This window comes from Euprymna scolopes, chromosome 44 (genome assembly GCF_053919585.1).
Source record: "Euprymna scolopes isolate OS-2025 chromosome 44, ASM5391958v1, whole genome shotgun sequence".
In the NCBI taxonomy this organism is placed as follows: domain Eukaryota; kingdom Metazoa; phylum Mollusca; class Cephalopoda; order Sepiida; family Sepiolidae; genus Euprymna; species Euprymna scolopes.
Genome location: NC_136525.1, coordinates 7,725,050 through 7,748,878, shown reverse-complemented (window position 1 = coordinate 7,748,878; position 23,829 = coordinate 7,725,050). Strand labels below are relative to the sequence as shown.

Below are 23,829 nucleotides of genomic sequence, written 5' to 3'. Positions count from 1 at the left end.
TTATCTTATTTTTATTTTTTTTGCGAATTAATCCACGTAATATATAATATTCAATAGAGGATTTTTTTTTTTTTTTTTTGTTTTTTTAAATTTCATTTTCACCCCAAACAAGGCACATTGCCACTTTGGTGTAGTGGGGCTACGTTCAGGGACATGAGCTACAGGGGTACTATGTACGCAGTTGGGCAGCAAGATGTCTGTTCACATTACACTTGAACTTCTGCATGTCAGTACAGATGGGGAAGCAGGGACCTGGAAGGGAATTCCAAAGTCTAGCAGTTCTGGGGAAGAAACTACTGGAGTAGAAATATCTCTTACATCTAGGGATCTCTACTGTGTAGGGGTGGGATTTAGCTGCCTGTCGGGTTTGCGGGGGTATTTACATCTAGAGGGCACAAGTGCTTGCAGTTTGTCAAAGCATTCACCATTAAACTATTTGTAGAACAGGCAGAGGGATGCAACATTTCGTCAGTGAGACAGAGGCTGAAGCTTAGATGACAGTTCAGGACCTATCAGGTTGGCGACTCTCTTTTGAACCCTGTCTAGGAGCGAGAGACTAGCAGCAGATGCACCAGCCCAAATATGACAACAATACTTCATACATGGGCGAATAGTGGCCTTATAGAGGTACTTTTGGGTGTTAGTAGCTTTCTAGCACGGTAGAGAGAGCCTACCTTCCTTGCAGCGGTCCCGGCAATTCTCTCAATGTAATTGTTCCAACTCAGGTTTCCTGAACTTTCAGATAGTGAATCTTTGGCCATTGCTGTTGGTGGTAGAGAAGGTTTCTTGTAATACGTATGTGATCTGCATAAATTAAAAAATCATGTTCAAGTATATTGTACGACTGAGCAACGCCGGGCATCCAGCTAGTTCTTTACAAATCTCTATGAAGTCGTTATTTATTCCCAATTACTATAAAAACATGTTAAATGTGCAAATGTTTTCTCAAATGTAAAAATACACTTGCAAAGGATGGTCTATAAGTTTTGGTCTTCGTTAAAAATCAAATATTTATTACAACCAGCAGTGGAAAATTTTGTTTGTCTTTTTATTTTACGGCATATCGACCCTTTTCAGGTTATTTAATGCCGAATCCAGTGATTTTGAAGAAAAATTTTTTAATAGAGTATATTTGTTTTTTTTTTAAGTCGGTTTCTATTTAACCCATAGTTGGGACCCTAACAGGTACTATCACTCTGGCTCAGAGTGGACCTGGAAGCACACTCCCCAAAGCCTGCAAGCTGGGGCCTCACCATCGGATATAGTTCAAGGTCATATCCAGGACCACCAGCAGCGGAAGATTTTGCTTTTAACAAAATTAAATAAAAAAAGACAAAAGAATCATACCAAACTCCTCCGACAATTTTGGGTCTAAACACTGGAAATTTTAGATATAGGTTCCTTGGACATGGATCTAACTTAATAAGTTGATTACAGCCCAAAACAATAAATGTCATAATAGGAGTCAAAATAAAAAAAAATTTACCACTTCGGTCTCTACCAAATTACTCAGACAATTTCTAGTCTAAACATTTGAAATTTTACATAAAGGGTATTCAGAGATAGGGCAAGCTTTTTAATCGGTTTGGGTCGAAAATTTGAGTTACCAATCTATAAATGTATGTATGTTTGCATGTCTGCCTAAAACATTTGACAAAGGTGAGGGATTTTTATAAGATCAGTATCGTTTTGAAGTTCAACTTTTCAGACGGCAAATATCGAAAAATTGGCTAAAAACATTAATATCTTCACCTTCAACTGGGCTCTTTTCTATTGGGGGGGGGGGTCGCTTTTTTTGTCTGATATTTTCGAAAGTCATCCTCTCTTTTCGAGTGTCTAGCCTTAATTAAAACCTACATCACTTCTGGTTTGACAGTGGTGGTAACAGCAAAGATGTCAGGTTTTTTCCCCCCCGTCCTTTTCCTCCTTTGCGGTGCGGGTTCGAGCCTGCCTTCCTACTACCACTTTTTTTTGCTCAACACACACCTCCAAACACCCGGGAAACGCCGGGCTGAAATGCTAGTATTATATGTATCTATTTTGTTTATGATTCAACTAGTAGTGGTTGTAGCAAACAAAAAAAAAAAAAACAAGTGCACAGTAAATGAGGCATAAAAAAAAAAATGACAAAAATACGTTCAGCATTGCCCCCCCCCCCACTCCACCCAATTTAGCCGCACAAGTCCCCAGTGAATCCTAGTGAAAATGAACAAACGGTGCAGTTTTAGGCCTTAACATGTGTAAATTTGAGTTCTGCACCAAGCAAAAAAAGGAAATGACTATGTTCATCACCCCCCCCCCACCACCCCATTTAGCCCCAAAAGCCCCCAAGGCCTTAACATATTTAAATTTGAGTTCAGCACCATGCAAAACTGCTAAATAGACATACAGAGAAAATTTTGGACAAATATAGTCAAATAGTCCCAAAAATGGAGTGTTTTTATTAGCTCTAAAGAGTTTCTGGGGCACACCCAAGAGTTATCGTGAAGTATAGACAAACAAAATTATATAGAAATCAGTTAGTTACAACTTTTCAGAAGGTTTTATAAAAATCCAAGACATCAATTCTTTTTTTAAGCACAAAAGTGTCAATTTTAGCCATTTTAACCCGAAAGGCACCCCTGGTGGGAGGGAGGGGGAGACAACTTAAGTTTTCCCGGAAAATCCGTTCTGTTACTTTTTTACTCATATCATGTTTAATGTTTGTGCAAAATTTTTTAAAATTCGTAATTATTGAGAAAAGTGCGAACGGACGAACGAATGAAGGTGAATTTACAGGTCCACTCTCCTTTTATCAAAGGACCCCCCACCCCCCCACCCCCCAAAAAAAACTGTCAAGGCATAAAAATGTCCCTTTTGGTTGTTGCTCAATCAGGTCACAATGGATTAATAATTGTTTTTCTACCTTATCGTTCTCCAAAATCTTTGGATATGTTACTGTCTGTGACATGACAATTACATAGGTACAACTCTATTTACAAGACATTTTGTGAATGTAAAGATTAATGTCCACAAACAAACAATAGAAAGCGGTCATCGTAAACAGTTCATGAAATGAATGCTTTCTTGCAATATTTACATGCATTTATGTGGAATAAAACTCACGTGCCATAAAAATAACGACAGAGCAGATTAAGTATCTCTTCTGGCCAATCCACAAACTTCTTAAAAGGGGAGACAACTAGAGTGACTAACAACAAAAAAAAAAAATCACTTTGAAAATATGAAGGAATTGTAACATTGTTTCGATTGCAGAACGACACCAAATCTGCATTTTATGTGCATAATTGAAAAGCTTTGCATCATTGAATGCTTCTTGCACTTTGCAATTGCTGCACGTTAAGCAGTGCAAGGAGGCGGGAAGAGGAAGTGATGGTTTTAAAGTGGATTCTTTTTATGATGTGCATTGTATATGCATGAATGCATGCTGCAATATGCACAATGGCAAATTGAGGTCAGGCAAGAAAAAGGGGAGGGGAGGTTAAAAGGGAAGAGTTTAGATGGAAATGAATAGGGACGATGAGACGGGGGGGGGAGATGAAAGAAGGTGTAGTTGAGGGGAAAACAACAGACAAAGAAGTGAGAGAGAAATCTAGAGAGAGAGAGAGAGAGAAAACACATCAGAAGAAGAGAGGGAGAGAAAATTAGAAAGAGATGAAAGAAAAGGGAGGAAGGGAGAAGTATGAAAGATGCAGAGTTGGTTGGTTGGTTGTTTTTGTTTTACGGCATATCAACCCTTTTCAGGTTATTTAATGCCGAATCCGATGATTTTGAAGAAAATTTTTTTAATAAAATATATTTGTTGTTTTCAAGTCGGTTTCTATTTAACCCATAGTTGGGACCCTAACAGGTACTACCACTCCGGGTCAGAGTGGAGCTGGGAGAAATGGCAATTAAAGGGTGGCTCCACACTCCACAGAGCCCGCAAGCTGGGGCCTCACCATCGGATATAGTTTAAGGTCATATCCAGGACCCCTGTTGAGGGACTTTTACCCTCTGCAGGTGGGCAGTCGGCGTATTCTAATGCCCCACTGACAGGGCCATGCAGAGTGGGAGACAGAAAAAAAGTCGGGGAGGGATGGAAAGAGAGAGGGCAGGGGAAGGAAAGAAAGGGGAAGAAATGAGAGGGAGAGAAAGAAGGAAAGAAAGCGATAGGGAGGGAAGGAAAGAGCGAAGGGGAGGAAGGAAAGCGAGAGGGAAAGGGAAGAGAAGGAGGAGGGAGAGGGAAGGAGGGAGAGAGAGAAGGGAAGGGGGATGGAGAAGGGAATGGGGGAGGGAAAAGGGAAGAGAAAAGGAAGGAGGGGGAAAGGAAAAGAGAGAAGAAGGAGAAGAGAGCAAATTAAGGGAAGAGAGTAAGAGGATTGAAGAGGGAGAGTAAGGTAAAGAGGGTGAGGAGAGTGAACGAAATAGGGCGAAGGGAGGGAGGGAAGGAAAGAAGGAAAAAAAGGAAGGAGAAAGGGGAAGGAAGGAGAAAATATAGTTCTTTTTCTCCATTATGTTTCTGAATTTTTAGATAAGGATTAAATATTCATATTATTTGGATTTTTCAGACTGTTGTTCTCATCTCGAGTACAATTTTCATAACGTTTCAATCAATGTAACCTCCAACCTTGTATCTTGTTGAACTCAGGAATCAGCATGAAATTACAGATGAAACCCTTTATTTAATCCATAGAGAGCGCATGCTCTCATTCCGTCAGCCATGACTAGGTAATAATGTTATGGAATCCATGACATGAACAGCGCGATGGCGTTGATTGCGATGGGGTTCCATCAAACCCAACGACACCACTCTAACGTGTTGTGGATATGGTGGCTTGCAGATGCATCTGGTCGGAGATCATCCACACACACTTCATCCCCAAACATAAAAAAATAGAGATGCACATGCGTTGAGTTGAGTTTGACAGGGTTAGGGTTAAGAGGGAATCGCAGAGAGTTCTTGGGTAAGACTAGACTCTTGATTGAAGAGAAAAAAATGCAAAAAAAAATAAAAAAGTCTGAATCGATTCAGCGATGCAGCGGCCATATCAACGATGGAATCCAAATAAAGACTTCTCCAAACAATAAAATCAAATTGTGTTTTTGGGGAGCAGGCATGAATCGTCGCGAGGGAACACCAACCAAGAACGAGAAAAAGGTACATGTTTTAAGATCTTCTTATATGTGACACACACACACAATTGTAGGCACACATGTTCACACACAGAAAACAAACGATCATGGCCATGTTTAATTATACATACATGCGAGAATATATACATACCCCCCCCCCACAACAGAACATTAGCTTGCACCTCTTCAACGGTCCTAATTTTCCGTTGTCAATGTGCCATTTTTACCTATTATTCACTTTTGCCATTTTTTCCTGTGCCATTTTTACCGAGCATCGTCTACAGTATGTGAATAAACAAAATCACACGACATCAGGTCAAATCCGGTGGCCATTTTTTCCAAATAATAAGAAAAAAAGGTGTGTGTCTTGAGATCTTAGATGTGACATGCACATATGCACAAACCCATGACTGTAGACGATCCTGGATATGACCTTAAACTCTATCCGATGGTGAGGCTCCAGCTTGTGGGTTTTGGGGGAGTGTGGAGCCACCCTTTAATTGCCATTGCTCCCAGGTCCACTCTGACCCTGTTAGGGTCCCAACTATGGGTTAAATAGAAACCAACTTGAAAAAATATATATATATATATATATATATATATATATATATATATATTCTATTAAAAAAATTTTCAAAATCACTAGATTCGGCATTAAATAACCTGAAAAGGGTTGATATGCCATAAAACAACCAACCAACCATGACTGTGCACACACAGAAGACAGAGGTCACAGCCATATCACAATTATATAGACACAACATGCACGAGAATATATATATACACATCCCTCATCTCCCTGCCCCGCCAAGTACATAATAATCCTAAGTAATTCGTAATCATATTTTTTTGAGTGCTGCCTTCACTGAGGATTGATCCTTAAACCTCAGGAAGAGCGCAACTTACGACTGAATTTTAACTCGTACTCCATCCGTTACACAAAATTTCCACGTTTCGAATGAACAAAACCTGTACTCACTTTAATGAAATCATCTTTGGAGCAAGTCACAAACACGTCTCCATTGTGAGAAAAATAAACATGGACTTGTAACTAACACCTACTGCTTCCACTACTTAATAAAGTAGTTATCTACATTTTCTGTTATTGTTTTGTTCTCTTTTTGTGCGATATGACAATAGAGATAGAGATGAAAAATTTCTTTAGTTTTTTTTTTTTTTTTTTTTTTTACTCTAAGTAACTGCAGAATTCCCACGGATCCCATTTTTAATAAAGAAAAAAAAAAAATCGGAACTGGATCATTGGATCATTTGGACTATTATTCTCATTTTGAGTGTTAATAGCACAACATTTCAATCTCCCTGCACAATAAACCGTGGCTTAATGGATAAAGTACTAGGTCACATTCAGTTGTTAAGGGATACTCTTCTGGAGATTGAGGGTTCAATTCTCAGTGCTAGTGATACAAAAAATACAATTGTGAATTACTTTAGACTTCCTGGGGGAGGGGGCAATGACTGGGGCTAGGTAGTTAACAGCTTGGACTAAAAACCAAGGGATGCCAAGTTTGAATCCAGTTCGTTCCACACAAGCACTCATCCAAACCCACATCTGATCTTCCTCCTGGACAAGAGAGGAGTAAATACTTAAGACTTCTACCTGGTTATGGCTGACAGAATGAGAGTATGTCACTCGCATAGGCTAAATGAAAAGTTCCGTTCGAAATTCTGTGCAGATTCCTGAATTCGACAGAAAGACTCCCAGAGTCCGACGGAAAGGTTCCCAGAGTTCGACAGAATGGATTCCCACAGTTCGACGGAATGGATTCCCACAGTTTGGCGGAATGGATTCCCACAGTTTGGCGGAATGGATTCCCACAGTTTGGCGGAATGGATTCCCACAGTTTGGCGGAATGGATTCCCACAGTTCGACGGAATGGATTCCAGCGTTCGATGGAAAGGATTCCAGAGTTTGACAGAAAGATTCCAAAGTTTGACATGGAGAGTAGATAATGCAGTGGATGTGTTATCGACAGCTCCAGTAACTCTCACTTCTCCTTTTTTGTCCCTCAGTCCTCATTTCTAATGAGTGATGTTTCTGACAAAGGGTGAAGAAAAAGCTGCTTCCCAGGCTGGTAGTACTTCGTGAACAGTAGTCTGAGATATCGGAAATTTTCTAGTGGGTAATTGTTACGGCTTTACCTTATCATGTGCTATAAAAAAAAAAATTTCTCGTCTTTTCTCTCTTACTTTCCCTCTCTGTACTGCTCTAACCAAGTATGCAGACCTGTTCCACAAATCCCAAAATCCTCAACATGAAATATCTCAAAAAAAAAAAAAAAGAAAAATCACGAATAAACCTAGAACCCCATCCTCCAACATAGACCCCTACTACCATGTCTCCTTCTCCAACATCAGGGGTCTACGTTCCAACCTTCCAGAGGTTGAAACCCAATTGCAGGAGACAAAACCGGACATATTCTTCCCAAGCGAAACTGGAATAGGGCCGACCACCTCCCTAGATGAGTTCATAATTAAAGGATACTCTAACTTAACATCTAAATCCTCCAAGATCGCCACAGGCATGGAATATGTGCCTACATTAAAGATGGCTTCCCATGTGGCAGGGATATCTCTAGAGAAAACCCTAATTTACCTTATATGTGCTTCCGGGTTGCACTTGCTTACACCACCGCATTTATATTTGCCCTCTATCGCCCCCACAACAGCAGAGTTACTATCTTTAAGAGTATATCTGAGAAAATTGACCACATCCTGTCTGCTCATCCCTCGGCTAACATTCACATTTGCGGTGACTTCAATGTCCATAATGTGGAATGGCTGACACACTCAAATCAGACAGATGATGAGAGGAGGTTCTGTCATGATTTTGCCATTGCCTATGACCTCACTCAGATTGTTCCTGACCGAATGGTTAATTGTAGGCATAGACCGATTCATACCATCCAAAAAATTCCAACAAAAACCTAAGAGCCAGCCATGGTTCTCCCCTGAATGTGCTGCTGCCATAGGTGTATCAGAAACTTTGTGAAAAATATTGAATAATTCGACCCCCTTCCTTTCCAAGCTTGTAACTTCTCGAAAAATGTAATTACAAACCCTAATTTTTTTTTTCAATTGAAGGAGCAAGGACAAAGGTTTCATTTAAAAAAAAAAAAGAAAAAAAAAAAAGGGTTTTAAATTTCTAAAAAACACTACTTTTTTTGTTTTAAATTTGAATATATTATTGATCTTTTATCTTCAATTTGTGATATATAAAACTTTGGTGAGTAAATTAATTATTTACTTTTTTATAGACATTTCAAAATGGGGGCGGTGAATTTAAAAAAAAAACGTTTATCTAAAATATTATATTCGATTTATTGGAAAGAGCATAAAATTTCACATTGATCCTGAAAATATTGTAAAAATAGAATCAATAGAAAAATTTTGATAGATTTTTAAAGTTTAAAAATTGAAAAATATTGAGTTCGTAAAATTGAATTAATTTCATTACTGTTTTTTAAAAAATAAAAAAATATTATTTCTATTACTTTTTATACAACTTTAATAGTTTATTTTGGAAGTATAATCATAAAGAAAATAAACAACCCACTTTGAAAAGAGAAATTACGAGTTTTTTATATTTTATTCGCAGTTTCGTGTTAGGGGCGTAAAAAATTCCTACAAAAATTCTGATACATCTACTGCTGCCATTGCGCACAGAAATCACTTTTTCAATAGCTACTAACGTAATAGTTGTACTGAGACTAAAGCTGCTTTCAGGACTGCCAGCAACCACTGTAAAAGAGTACTAAAAAATGCAAGAGAGCTATATGCTCAATCCGTTAAATCCAAAGTAGCTGAGCAGCGGCTTGGTTCCCACCAGTTTTGGCAAATACAAAATAGGATCCTGAACAGAAGTGTGCGTTCTATCTCAACCATCATCAATGGACCAGAGGTCATCTCATCAGCATCCGACAAGGCCAAACTATTTGCCAAGAACTTTGCAGCAAATTCTACCCTATGCGACGAAGGCCATCAACTCCTCGTATTTCCTCCTATAACACACAACACGCTGGGTAACATACAAATATCTGTGCGGAGGTCGCCAAGCTAATCAAGAACCTTGATTCCAGTAAAGCAACTGGCCCTGACGGTGTTCCAGTTATAGTGTTAAAAAAGCTTAAACCTGAACTTGCCCCCATACTTACAAAACTGTTTAAGCGTTGCCTTAAAGAGAAGTGCTTTCCAACACCATGGAAAACCTCATCAGTATGCCCTGTATTTAAGAACGCAGGTGATGTCATCTCCCTCTCAGTACAGACCAATAAGTCTCCTGTGTGTCATGAGTAAGTTGCTGGAATCCATATTAAATAGAGAAGTAGTCAACCACCTCAGCAGAAATAACCTTATTAGTGACACGCAATATGCTTTCCGCTCTGCTAGATCTACATCAGACGTGCTAATGGTTATATCTCATAGGATTAGCGATTCTCTCGACAATGGCTTCATTTCTAGGGCAATTACTCTTGACATATCAAAGGCCTTCGATAAGGTATGGTATAAAGGCCTACTTCACAAGATTTCCAGCTATGTTATAACTGGAAATGTTTTCTCAATCATTAAATCATTTCTCTCTGATAGGCTCATAAGAGTAGTGGTTGATGGACAGAAATCAGAGGCCCACAGTATTAATGCTGGAGTCCCTCAGGAGTCCATCCTGGGCCCAACTCTCTTCCTGATCTACATTAATGATCTCCCAAAACACATACTTAAATCATTCATTGACATTTATGCTGATGACACGACCATCTATGGCAATACATCAAAGTATGTAAATGACAACGTTTTCTCTGATTCTCTCTCCTCAGATCTTGAGCGCGTGGTACAGTGAGGGGAAGAGGTGACTGGTCACCTTTAATGCATCTAAAACCAAGCTCCTATCTTTACACCATAAATGCTCTGATCCCCATCTGGCATCAATCGAAATGGATGGCTCTCATCTAGGGGAGGCCCCATGTTTTGATAAGCTTCTGGGTTTGACCTTTACTCCTGATCTGAAATGGAACACATACATCAAGTCTGTGGCCAAGATCGCTGGGGAAATGGTGGGATCCTTCTACCACTCTAGAAGATGTCTCACTACTGATGCAATTCTCTATCTATATAAAAGCCAAGTACGTCCAAGGATGGAATACTGCTGCCATATCTGGGTAGGAGCTGCTAAAAACAGCCTATCCTGCCTTGACAGAGTACAAAATAGACTTTGTAGCTTAGTGGGGGATGCCCTTTTCTCTTCCCTGCAACGTCTCTCCCACAGAAGAGACGTTGCGAGCCTGTCTTTGTTTTATCGTTATTTCCATGGTAAGTGCTCGTCTGAGTTCCAATTTCTAGTCCCCCCCTCGCCAATCTTTCACGAAAAACACCAGTCTAGCTTAATCAGCTGTGAAAAATTTCCCCCACTCTATATCTGTGCCTAAATCAAAACGCGGATTCCATGAACAAAGCTTCTTTCTTAGAACTGCACGCCTGTGGAACTCTGTTCCGCCTGCCTGCTTCCCTCCGGACTACAATTTGGATGTCTTCAAGTCCAATGTTAACAAATTCCTAATGAACCGCCCCCTTAATTAAACACTTCATCAAATCTCCACACTAACGTAATGTACTTGCAATAACCCTTATCCCTGAGTGGCTTCCGGGCCTTGATAAGTGGTGATCACTATGTAAAAAAACAAAAAAAAACAAAAAAAAAAACTAACGATTCCTACGATACTATCCCTATCGATTACTGTACACACAATAACCCTTATCTTCTGGGCCTTGATATGAGGTGACCTCCATGTAAAAAAAGATTCCAGAGTTCGAAAGAAAGATTCCAGAGTTTGATAAGATACATCTGAAGAAGGTTGAAGATTACATCGGCCAAAATACTATGCAAATAACATTTAAGATGAGAACAATAGTCCGAAGAATCCAAATGATCAATCCTCATCTAAAAAATTGCCAAACAAAAACTCACTTTAACAAAAGCCACCTTTAGCGCAAGTTGCGAACATGTTTCTTACGAAGACGAGCACCACTTACAACTGAATTTACCTAATACTTCATTCGTTACACTAGAACTAATGACAAAAAAAAACTGTACTCACCTTAACGAAGCCATCTTTGGAGCAAGTCGCAAACATGTCTCCCTTGTGAGAAAAACTGACATGTAGGACCTGATCTTTGTGTTCATAGAGAACCTCACTCTCCACAGCCGGGGTGTGATAAGAGAGTCGTTTGTATTCCTCCATCCAGGACTTTTTGCCCGGCGACATTGGAATGGCTGGGTCGATGTTATAATCATGGTAAAAGAGTTTCTTCCACAGCAATTCGTCGTACGTGATTCGGTGCCATTTGCTGCATGTCAGCGAGCAGCTGAGGACACTTTGCGCCGACAGATAACAGAAGATGCGTAGGAGCAGGTGTTCGGGGAGGAGGTTCCAGTCCGGAATCGTCTCCTCGGAATCTTCGCTTTCCACTGGCTCTCCATCGCTACTGCAACTGCTAGCACCACACCCTCCAGGTGGGGATCGATCCATTTCAGCATTTGGTCTTAAAACTTGCGTACTCATACGCAGACTGGTGAGCATAAGGAGGTAGGAAGCAAAAACAAGAAAAAAAGAAAGAAAAAGAAAACAATTTTAATTTGAATAAGAAGTAGTTTGCTTGAAGCATTGTTTAGCATGTATATAAAGGAAATTTAAATTTATAGGTGGCAGTACAATGCAGAAGTGTAAAGGATAGACAACAACTGAAGTAAATTAAGATATAATGGTGGAATAAGCTATGTGGATTCAACTTTATCAATACTCTGCATATATATATATATATATATATATATATATATATATATATATATATATATATATGATGATTGCAACGTCTTGTCAGACGAGTGCCACTCCCTCAGTCACTGAAAGTCCATGAGCCCGAAAATAACTTTTTTTTTTTAAAATTTTTTTTTTAGTCCTGCCAGCGAATTCACATGCTCAAGCAAACATGACATTGAAGACGGTCCTTGGCATACATACATATATATACATACATACACACCCATAAACATACACACATCCATACATACACAATACATATAACACATACATACCAACATACACAAGCACACACATATACATATATATGCATACACATATATACTATCATATACAAATACATACACACATATACGTACACATGTATACACATAAAGTTACCTACATATACATACATATACATACATATACATATATATGCACCTATACGCATACATATATATGCATATATACATATACACAAATATATATACGTATATGCATACAAACACACATAAACATGTATACACAAATAAATAAATAAAACTATATACACACATACATATATACATACATATACAAATAGGTATACATACACTAGTACATACATACATACATACACACACACACCCATGCATATATAGAATGATGGCAGATCAATTATTACATGCTTGCAGCATTTCAGGGCTACACACGACACTTTTTCCATCACCACGGACAATTTTTATAGACAAATGCCTGAAGAAGTATCTATACAAAGATGATGTTACAGAGTTTTAGCTTTGTACGACAGCTAAGTCTCTCTCTCGGTTCAAAATGTCGAGATCCAGCAACAAGCATGAGCAAGATAGCCAGCAACAAATCAAACTGCAGACCAGCTTAATGCGGGTACTGGTCTCCCGCTTTATGGATTTTTTTTTTTTTTTTTTTTTTTTTTTAAATCAGAGATTTGCTTCACCCAGAGGGGTTGTCTTAACAGGGCTTTTGGGAGTCCTCTCCACCCCACACACATATTGAAATAAAGATATACACATACACATACAAGCATGCATACAAACAGATGCACGCAAACATACATACGCAAGAACAAATACACATGACAACATGCACATACACTCATACATTCATAAATACACGCATATACATACATATGCACACACACGTACACATACATGTAGAATATATATGAAGGAGCATTTATGATGACGATGATGATGGTTGTTACGAATAGGTGAATTCAACATGAATAAAAGAGTAAAACAATCCCAAATACACAGAAGATAGAATTATATATATATATATACACACACACACACACACACACACACACTAGTCTACCCGTTGACCCCTAAAGGGTAAGATGAAAAATGTTCAAAATAAAAAGTGATTTGGAGATTATATTGTTTTTTATTGTCTTGTGAAAACATTTTTTTTTTTAAGTGGTGAGTGAAAAAAATTAAAACTCAGGAAGCCTCTAGAGCACTACTGCAAGCACTAATTAAAATTAAGAAGGCCCTACTAAAAGCTACCTCCTCCATGAAGAGAAAATATTTTTTAAGTCAGGCCTGAAAAAAAAAAAAAAAAAAAAAAAAAATCGCTAGAATCCACAGGAGCAGTATGGTTATAAATATGATTATAGTTATATATTTATATTTAAATCAGTTTTTTCTTTCTTTTTTTTATTTTTTTTTTTTAAACTCAAAGGGGTTAAATTATATTTATTTATAAGGAAAACATGATAAAATAAGTTAAAACAAACAAAAAAATATTGTCGACATTGTGTATGCTTTGCATAGCAGCAGTGGTTTTTAATATCAGACTTAAGACAGGGTGGCCATGAAATAGGTAAACAGACAAATTTTTCAAACCGGAAGTCAGAAACCAGGTGTACGGTTAAACGCCCAAGCAAACAAACTGGTCTGATATATATATATATATATATATATATATATAAAAATTAAATTGTGAACATAGAGGACAACAGGCTACATTTCTGGATTTAGATATAAAAATTGAGGATGGAATTTTTCTTTATAAAATATTTGATAAAAGAAACGCTTTCCCCTTTAAAATAGTACGTATGCCCCATAAGGATAGCACCTGCCCCGTTTTTGTGTTTTATGGAACCATTATGTCAGAGTTTTTGAGAATAGCTCGCGTTACTCTAAAATTAACAGATTTTATACCACCAGTTTCTAGCTTAGTAATAAGGATGATAAAACAAGGTGGAGATAAAAATAAAATATTTAAACAGTTAAATAAAGCATTTGTTCGTTATCCTGATGCTTTTGAATCGTTTAAGATAAACCAGACTATATTGATAAAGGAAATCCAAAACTATATTAGCAATGTATAAATGGATTTATAATTACATATAATAAATTTATATAGTTAAAAAAAAAAAAAAAAAAAAAAAAAAAATGTATATATGTAAAAATAAAATATTTTTAACCTTTATATATCTAATTTTAAATAAATAAGAATGTAAATATACAAACTACTAACTATAGTGGGGGTGATAAGTAGTTAAATGGATTAATCCAAATCTTATAAATACAAGACTGATAAATTAAAAAATTAAAAAATGTATCCATTTTAAATGTGGAAATTGATGAATCGCACAGGTAAGAAATTCATTTTTATACTATGAAAAGGTTAGTAATTACAATTAAGAATAGGAAATTGGGGAAAAAAAATTTTTGTAACTTGTCTTCTTCCTAAGATTAAGGGTGGTGGTGTTTGATCAACACTGCTGGGGAGCCATGATGTAATACACTGTTTTGTTTTTAAATCCCCGAAACAGTGTTTCATGGTAAACAACTGATGATCCCTTAAAAAATATAAAAATTGGTATTATAGTAAATTTGAGAGTTGATGCAGTGATTGCAGGTGATTAAATGACTTACTGACTAGATGTTTTTTTTGATGAATGATAAAAAATAATTTTTTGTGTGGTTTCAAATGTTAAAAACTTCAAAGACTATATATAAATATAAATTTAAAAAAAAAAAAAAAAAAAAATAATAATATATGCTTGTAAAACTTGGACCGTACAAGCCAGACATGCCAAGAAACTAAACCATTTCCATATGACTTGCCTCGGTAGACTGTTGAAAATCAAGTGACTAGATACTAGTCAAACCTTCCGTCAGTACACGCACCATGTTACAGTAGTGCCAGGTTTGTTGGGCAGATCATATGTGCTGCATGTTTGATTTAAAGCTCCTGAAGCGTCGAAAGGAAAAAAGACCCACAGGAGGACAGCAGAAACAGTTCAAGTCTCCCTTAAATAGTTTGGTTTGTATTCTAACTCACGGAGAAAAAAACTAACCCAAGGCAAATGTTCCTGGAATGCCGCAACTCATGATGGGACTATAATTGCTGAATCTGCACATAATGAAGAACGCAGGAGGTAGTGTGACATTAGAAAAAACAGAGCTGTCAACACCTCTGATACAAAATTATTCCATTGGTATCCAACATGCGAGAAATACTTCAGAGCTTGAATTGGTCTTACAAGCCATCTTCGAACTCACAGAATAAGGGCATGATCATGGACATCTTTGCAAGCAATCGACGACTATTATATATATATACATATATATATATATATATAATTTAAAGGAGATTAGACTAATAGTCTAAAGAGCTAAGTGTATTTTAATGTAACAGTGAAATTATTAGTTTAATTAAAATACAGGAAATGCTCGTTGTAATTTAGATATATAATAAGCTCGATAGTTAAATGTCCTAGAGCTAATTCAATATTAAGTAATGTGATTTACAATTTAAAAAAAAAATTTTTTTAATTTAAAAATCAAATTTTAATTAAATTAAAAATCAGTTTCATAAGAAGGAACAACAACAAAGTCAATTATCTGTACGATCGTTTCGGAAATCCGTGCTTTTTATTTGTGGTATACATGAAGTTATGTAGAACAATTATATATAGTTTTTTTGGTAAGCACGGTCTCCTCATCAGCAAATTTAGGAGGATTTTTATTGAATTTAAAAGACACCATAAATAAACCTAGCATTAAAAGTAAGGCAGATGAATCTTTTAGTTTTTCTTTTTTTGAAATCAGGAACTGTGTTTAAAGTAGTCATTTAGATGTTTGCTATAGCTTTTTATTTCAATAAAATAAAAAGCTATAGCAAACATCTAAATGACTACTTTAAACACAGTTAAACACAGTTCCTGATTTCAAAAAAAGAAAAACTAAAAGATGGGGGAGGGAGGTTACCTATACTGTGCTCTCACCCAACAATTTAATAACTAAAAGATAACCAAAAATCAATTTAAAACGAAAAAGCAACCAGAAATGAACTAGGAACAGTAATCGTAAAAGTAACCAAATTATAAAATCGGTTCTTGTTAAAATAAAGTCGACAGATCGATTAAAAAAACAAAAACCATGTGGTTTTAAACAGAAACAACAGTACTTACTTGTTATGTCGAAAATAGTAATATATGCAAAAATTTAGAAAATTCATCGAGTAGAAAATTATTTGGTAAAATTTTACTTTAAAGCCCGTCTCCCGTTCGTTTTTTTTTTTTTTTTGTAGATTTCGGTGTGCTAAAAACGAATCTGCTAACCGTTGCAGAGAAATATTTTTCATGAAATGAAGAAATTATTTTTTCCCCAAAAATGGGTGATCATTTTTCCATGCAAATTTAACTTAAAGTGAGCACCCACTTTCTGGCCACATTGTGAAGAGGGCATTTGTTGCTTGTTTATTGGCTAAAGGTTTTTTTTTTTTTTAAACCGCTTTCATCTTTCAGTAAAACACAAAGATATTGAAAAACAAAAATAAAACAAAAAAACTGTATACAGTACGTGTAATTCCTTATGTTCTCAGTGGTGACCATACACACAAACGCACAAGTAGTTTTCCAGATATAAAGCAATGTAATATTTTTTCAGTGTTGGCCAATTTTTGACGCGCACGTACAGAAATGGCCACCACTGACACTATACAGAAATACATTGCTTAATATCTGGAAAATTACTTTAAATTGTCTGCCAAATATTACTACGCTATGTGAGAAGGCAGTTTGGTACGCAAGTGCGCGTGAATACTGTTAAATAGCGGAAAATAGTCCCAGGGTTCAGAGGTTAATACCATGCAAACAGTAAATTTGCGACGGAAAAGGTTATCATATTCTTTTAAAGCACACTGAAATCGACAAAAAAAAAAAAGGAAAAAAAAAAAGGAAAAAAAAAAAGGAAAAAAAAAAAAGGAAAAAAAAAAAAGGAAAAAAAAAAAAAGGTACTTGCGCACTTTCGCCACTGTGCTGCAATAACGTTATTTTGAAAGCCATTCTTAACATGGGGTGGGTGGGAAGGTGTTTTGTAACTATTCTGTGTTTCCATCTAACAATTTAATAATTGAAGGCTGCGATTAGAGGGGATATACTTATTTATCCTCATGTCGCCTAGGCCTTTTGGTCAAGATCAAAGTGTAGTATCTGTCCTTCAGTTCTTGTTCTCTTTCGGTGGAGGAGAAATCCTTCACGACTGAGACAATTTTTTTTATTTTTGTACCTTTTCTCCACGTTAAAAAAACGACCCTGGTGTCTAACTGTCCCGTGGGGAGGCATAGTAAATAGGTACTTTAATAGGTGACGTTTTGTTTTGGACCATAGCAAAATACCTTTTTGGTAAAACTTGGAAAACGGTCTGTTTTACGGTTGTTTTAAAAATGGAACGGAAATTTAAATTTTGTTCGATTTTAATCTTTTTTTTTTTTTTAATTGCGCAAGCGATGCTCTTTGTGTAAACAAATCGAGCTTACGCACTTGGACGATGTCAAAAACATCGTTAATTCACTACTCGCACAGCAGCAGCCATATAGCATAATGGTTAGAAGCTTTGACTGTCATTTGAGTGGTCGGGTTTCGATCCTAGCTTGAGGTAATTGCCTGTCTAGTCGCACTGATGAGCTGTGATACAGCGAAACAGTACTGTATGTGGATGATATATATATATATATATATATATATATATATATTAGCAGTTCAACCCAGCTTTGCTCGGGTCCTATGTACTGTTCATAACTTTATGTGCATATATATATAAGAGCAAACAGTTAAAACATGTTAAAAAACACTTTTAAAAAGAGTTAAAAACATATTTAATCTGAAAAGGAAACACTTAACAAGTGGATAGTCCTTAATCCGCGGATTTGAAGAAATACTTTCCTTCTCATCAGAGGGTAGGAATTAGCAAAATGCAGGATCGGATTTTGCATACAAAAGTATTTGATGAAACAACAAGTAAGTCAAAGATCTTACTTGATAACAAAAAAAAATTGAAGCAAAGGGAATATGGTGAACAAAAAGGTGATTTCACGTGAATGGATAGTCTGGTGAAAGGTAAAGTATCCAATGACGGTAAAATCCAAAAATGTAAATCCAAGAAAGTTAATTAAATTTCCATTTGCACAAACAAAATACAAGGAAATCGCGCAACTGGAAGATGGTCTAAAATAATCCCAAAGGCCGAAATCCTTGGAATAATTCACAAACATGCACAAGGAAAAGGGGAAAAATTCCAATAATATTAATAAAAGAAAAATAAGATATGCGATTAACACAGCTGCCGAGACAAAGCGTAATTAAGAAAAATATATTAAAAAGTTTGACTCATATCCAGGTAACATACATCTAAAATTTCAAGTGTTTAGACCCAAAATTGTTGGAAGAGTTTGGTAGTCTGCAAAGGTCAACTCTCTCAAACTTTGATCTCTTGACAGACAAATTTTTGGCCAAAAACCGATTAAAAAGCTTGCCCTCTGTCTGAATATACTTTGTCAAATTTCAAATATTTAGACCCAAAATTGGCTGAGAGGTCAAACTTTAATCCCAATTTAAACCCTTTAACATTTATTGTTTTGGGCTCAAATCAAATTAAAAAGTTTGATCCATGTTCAAGAGACCTACATCTAAAATTTCAAGTGTTTAGACCCCAAAATTGAAAACTACCAAACTCCTCCGTCAAAGGTCAAATCGGTGAACTTTGACAGCCAAACTTCTGTCCGAAAACCGATTATTTTAATTTTCCCAAATCTCAATACTTCTTATGTCAAATCTTGAGTCTGTAGACTGAAGATTGACAGAGTAATTTAGTAGAGAAATGTACACACACACACAATTTCACTTATATATATATATATATATATATATATATATATATATATATATATATATATTACACACAAGTCCTAGACGACAAAACACGTGTCAGTGGATAATTATATTTTAAAACAATATATATGCCGCTCCCCATTTGGGGGTACTAAATTAGTCAAAGATAAAATTATTCCCAACTGGCATTTAGGTAAAAATGCGCTTTCATATAAATAATTGAATTCCGTAATGGTGTAGAATTGGCCTTCCTTTGTTTACAAAGCCATTTGACGGAAGTGACGTCAGACATTTTTATCTACGGATGGCCAAAAAACCGTATAGAATGAACCTTTTTTCTTTCTTTTTTTTTTTTAATAAGTTTTATTGAAACAGTCTTTATTTGAACTTAATGTACTGTTTTTTTTTTTGTTTTTTTTTGTATTTATTAACTGTTCCATTCTTTTTATCAAACAAAAATAGAACTTTTATAATGAAATATATTATGGACTGTTTTTCAAACATCGAAATTTTAAAATTAAAGTTTTATTTTAAAAAAAAAGAGAAAAAAAAGACGAGGTGTTTTTTCTTTTCGCCATTTATCACTTTGAAATTTTATTGAAAAATGAAATGATAAAAAAATAACAAATAACTTTTCGTTAAATATATTTTTAAAAAAATTATAAAATATCTATAAAATCTATTTTTTATGTCTGTAAAAGTTTGTTGAAAAGTTCAAATAAAGTTTATAATTGAAAAAAAAAAAAGAAACCTTTTTTTTTTTAAATAAATAAAACTAGCTTTAATTTTAAAATTTCCATGTTTGAAAAACGGTCCATAATATATATATTTCATTATAAAAGTTCTATTTTTGTTGGATAAAAAAGAATAAATCAGTTAATAAATACAAAAAAAAAAAAACCCCAAAAAACACTTCATTAAGTTCAAATAAAGACTGTTTCAATAAAACTTATATATTAAAAAAAAAAAAAGGTTCATTCTCTACGGTTTTGGCCATCCGTAGATAATATGTCTGACGTCACTTCCGTCAAATGGCTTTGTAAACAAAGGAAGGCCAATGTACACCATTAACATATATATATATATATATATATATATATAAAACGAAAGACTTTATGATATATGAAAACAAAATAAGACACACCCAACCTCCCTATGTTAAGAACGGCTTTCGGAATAACTCAAGCTAACTGGATATATTTTTCGTGTTTTTATTCAATGTAATATGTTTATTCAGCTCGAAAAGCATACAATGTTTACCGATGTATTGGAAAATTCAAAATGGCGCCCGACTCTCTCTTTAACACGGTCAGTTCAGGAAAAGATGTTACAAATAATAAACTAGACAACATACTGTTAGAAATTCGCTCAATATATGTTACCGTGACATAAGTTGACATATATTCAGTGTTTTTTTAATAGTATTTTTGTCTAGTTTATTATTTATAACACCTTTTCCCAAACTTACCATGTTAAAGAGAGTGTCGGGCGCGGGCGCCATTTTGAATTTTCCAATACATCGGTAAACACTGCATGTTTTTCGAGCTGAATAAACATGTTACATTGAATAAAAACACAAAAAAAAAATGTATCCAGTTTGGTAGAAAAGTAACTTATCTTGCCTTTGATAATATTTATTTGTTATATATTTGTTTTTTGACAACTTTTTCGAATCTATGTGTACAGTAATACAAACCCATAAATAAAAATGGTTTAATATTTTTTAAATTTATCAATGCATGAATTTAAACAAAAACAAAACAAAAAACTATATTTACGAGCAGAGATGAAATTATTTAAAAAAAAAATAATAAAATCTTCAAAGTGATTGTAATTAAATAGATATAATTATAATAATTTAAAATTATAGATATAAAAATAAATTCAGTACTTATTCAGATGGCGGCAATTAAAAGTAAAGAAAATTGGGTCAAGGTGAGGTGCACTCATTGGTTGTCCAACCTCCAAAGTTGTTCATTCCGAAAGCCGTTCTTAACATAAAGAGGTTGGGAGGGGGGTGTTTATTCCGAAAGGTATTTTCTTATTTTTAACTTCCTCGGAATCAACTTCTTAGGTAAAGTCTTTGGGTGGCTCCTGGGCTCCTGGCTCCCCCAAGTGCACTTTCACCGAAAATTGAGAAAAGTCTGCATAATATACGTTCCAGTCACGGAACGAAGAGGAGATATTCCAAAAATCACAATGTGATCATTTTTTTTTTTTTTTTTTTTTTAGTGCACTTATTGATCCGTGCTGAATTAATATTGAGAAAGCCATTCTTAAAATGGGGAGGCGAGCGCGGATCAATAAGTGCATTAGCAGCGTTTTTTTTTTTATTCAAGCAAATCAAATTTTACGACTAAGCGAGTAGTCGTACTGTTTTCGTCCGCCATGATTGAATCCGATGAAATAAAAAAGGGGAGACAACTTAATAGGTTTAAAAAAAAAATCAGCCTTACGTTAAATGCAGTTTAGTAGTAAAATCGCTAAAAATCGTAAATTTGGATTCTCTTACTTTTGAATAAAACTACTTGATCGATTTATGTGATTTTTGAAAAATATCTTCGTTCTGCAAAGAGTTCGTACATCATAAAGACTTGGTATTTTCTTTACTTTTTAATTGTTGCCATAAGTGCTTATCTGAATAAGCACCCCGAATTAAAAAAAAAAATTGTAAATATAAAAAAATAAATAAATAAATTCCTTTCCGGTTGTTATAAAAATAAGATCAGTTTTTTTTTTTTTAAATGAAAAGAAATAAATCCACTTCTCCCATCACAAAAAAAAACGGTTAGAGATAAAAACAAGAAATTTTAAACTGAAAACAACACAAATAAAAATAAATAAACGATTAAATTAAATTAATAAACATAAAAAAACAGCTAAAATTATTTTTTAAATTTAATTATTAAAATTTAATATTAAAAACCAATTTTGTTGCGAAGATAAAACCGGAAAATCGCGCACGAGAAAAAAAACAAAAAAAAACAGAGTTATAAAAAAAAAAAAGTGGAAATTCGAAACTACACCGTTTGGAAAAACAAGAAGGAATTAAAACAAACAAAAATGAACTTCAACAATAAGAATGGGATAAATGGATTGGAAATGGTCCGTGGATTCCTTGGAAGAGTTTATTTACCCTTTGTCGTCGACGGGGTCCGATGAAGGGGCTTCTTCTTACCTCGTTTAAAATTCGGAGATTGCCTGGTCCCTCCTGCTACAATAGACGAAATACGAACTGCCATGTTGAACGAAAGACGAGAGGAAGATAGAGAGAGGGAGAGACATACATGGAGGAAGGGGAGTAAAAGAGATAGATACATAGATAGAGGGAGGGAAAAGAAAGGAGTGTAATAATGAGAGAGAGAGAGAGAGAGAGAGAGAGAGAGAGAGAGAGAGAGAGAGAGAGGGGCATATATAGTATATAATATATATATATATATATATATATATATATATACATACATACATACATACACACACACACGCTGTCACACACACACACACACACACACACACACACACACACACATATATATATAAGAACAAGTAGTTAATAAAACATGTTATATATATATATGTTAAAACATGTTATATATATATATACATGTTATATATATATATATATATATATATATATATATATATATATATATTGTTTGTGCTTGAAACCGACGGTACCAATGTTTTTCTGAACTTCTGTAAAACTAATATATATATATATATATATATATATATATATATATATATATATATATATATATATATATATATATATAGAGAGAGAGAGAGAGAGAGAGAGAGATGAACAAACCAATTCAGCAATTCACACACGTCCATCAACGTTTCGTCTTTATTGCAAGACTTCTTCAATTCATTCATCCAGAAAAAGTCTTACGATAAAGACGAAACGTTGATGGACGTGTGAATTGGTTTGTTTTCCATTATTCTCATCATACATATATATATATATATATATATATATATATATATATATATATATATATATATATATATATATATGAGAGAGAGAGAGAGGGGAGAAAGAAAGAAAGAGAGAGAAAAGATAGACAGAGGCTTATTTTACTGGATCATCATCATCGCAATAAGTAAATATGAACAATCAGATATAAGCGCATGCACACACATATACGCGTAGATACACACACACACACACACACACACACACACACACACACACACACACACACACACACACGTTCGTGTTTTAATATGAGTAGTGGTCCCAATTATTTAGCAGGCTGCCTAGTTAAATAAGTCCAACTACCTCACACGTCTTTAGCCCTATTTACAATGTCTCCCGACTGGACCTTCTTTTGTTGTTGTGAAACAGATTATTTCTCGAGGCGCGTGTCTCATCTTATAAAGCTACCCCCCCCTTCCATCACGCACTTTAAAAAATTGGAGGGGGGGTGTTGTCCAGAATTCCCCCTTTATTAAAAACAATAGTTCTCCTGGAAGTGACGTTTCCCTGAACTACTTTTTCGCCTTTTCTCGCTCACATGACCATATTCCGAATTCGTAGCAGTGGGCCGACATCAGTGCACATTTTTTTTTCTACCCAAAACGATTATTATTTAAAAGCTAAAAAAAAAAAAAAGAAAAGAAGTTTAACGTATTTCAAACTAATATAAATAATTGCACAATAAAAAAAAATTAAATCAAAACAAAAATCATTTTTTTAAAATTCTGTTGAGTGGTGTGCACTGCACTGGTGCACTGGTGCAGTGGATGCAC

General features: G+C 35.1%; 1 protein-coding gene across 3 annotated transcripts in view; it reads right to left on the bottom strand.

The window, feature by feature from the left end:
• Positions 1-22,408, bottom strand: part of LOC145268676 (F-box/WD repeat-containing protein 5-like) — an 85,054-nt gene extending 62,646 nt beyond the window's left edge. For 2 of the 3 annotated variants that reach the window (XM_080124170.1, XM_080124169.1), the window contains exons 1-2: positions 22,253-22,408; positions 11,226-11,697 (exon numbers count right to left, since the gene is read on the bottom strand). In XM_080124170.1, the coding sequence (XP_079980296.1) occupies positions 11,226-11,690 (465 nt within the window). In that variant the 5' untranslated portion in view covers positions 11,691-11,697; positions 22,253-22,408. Of the gene's footprint in view, positions 1-11,225; positions 11,698-22,210 lie in introns of all 3 variants that reach the window. The other variant, XM_080124172.1, reaches the window with a different exon arrangement.
• Positions 22,409-23,829: the final 1,421 nt, after the last annotated feature.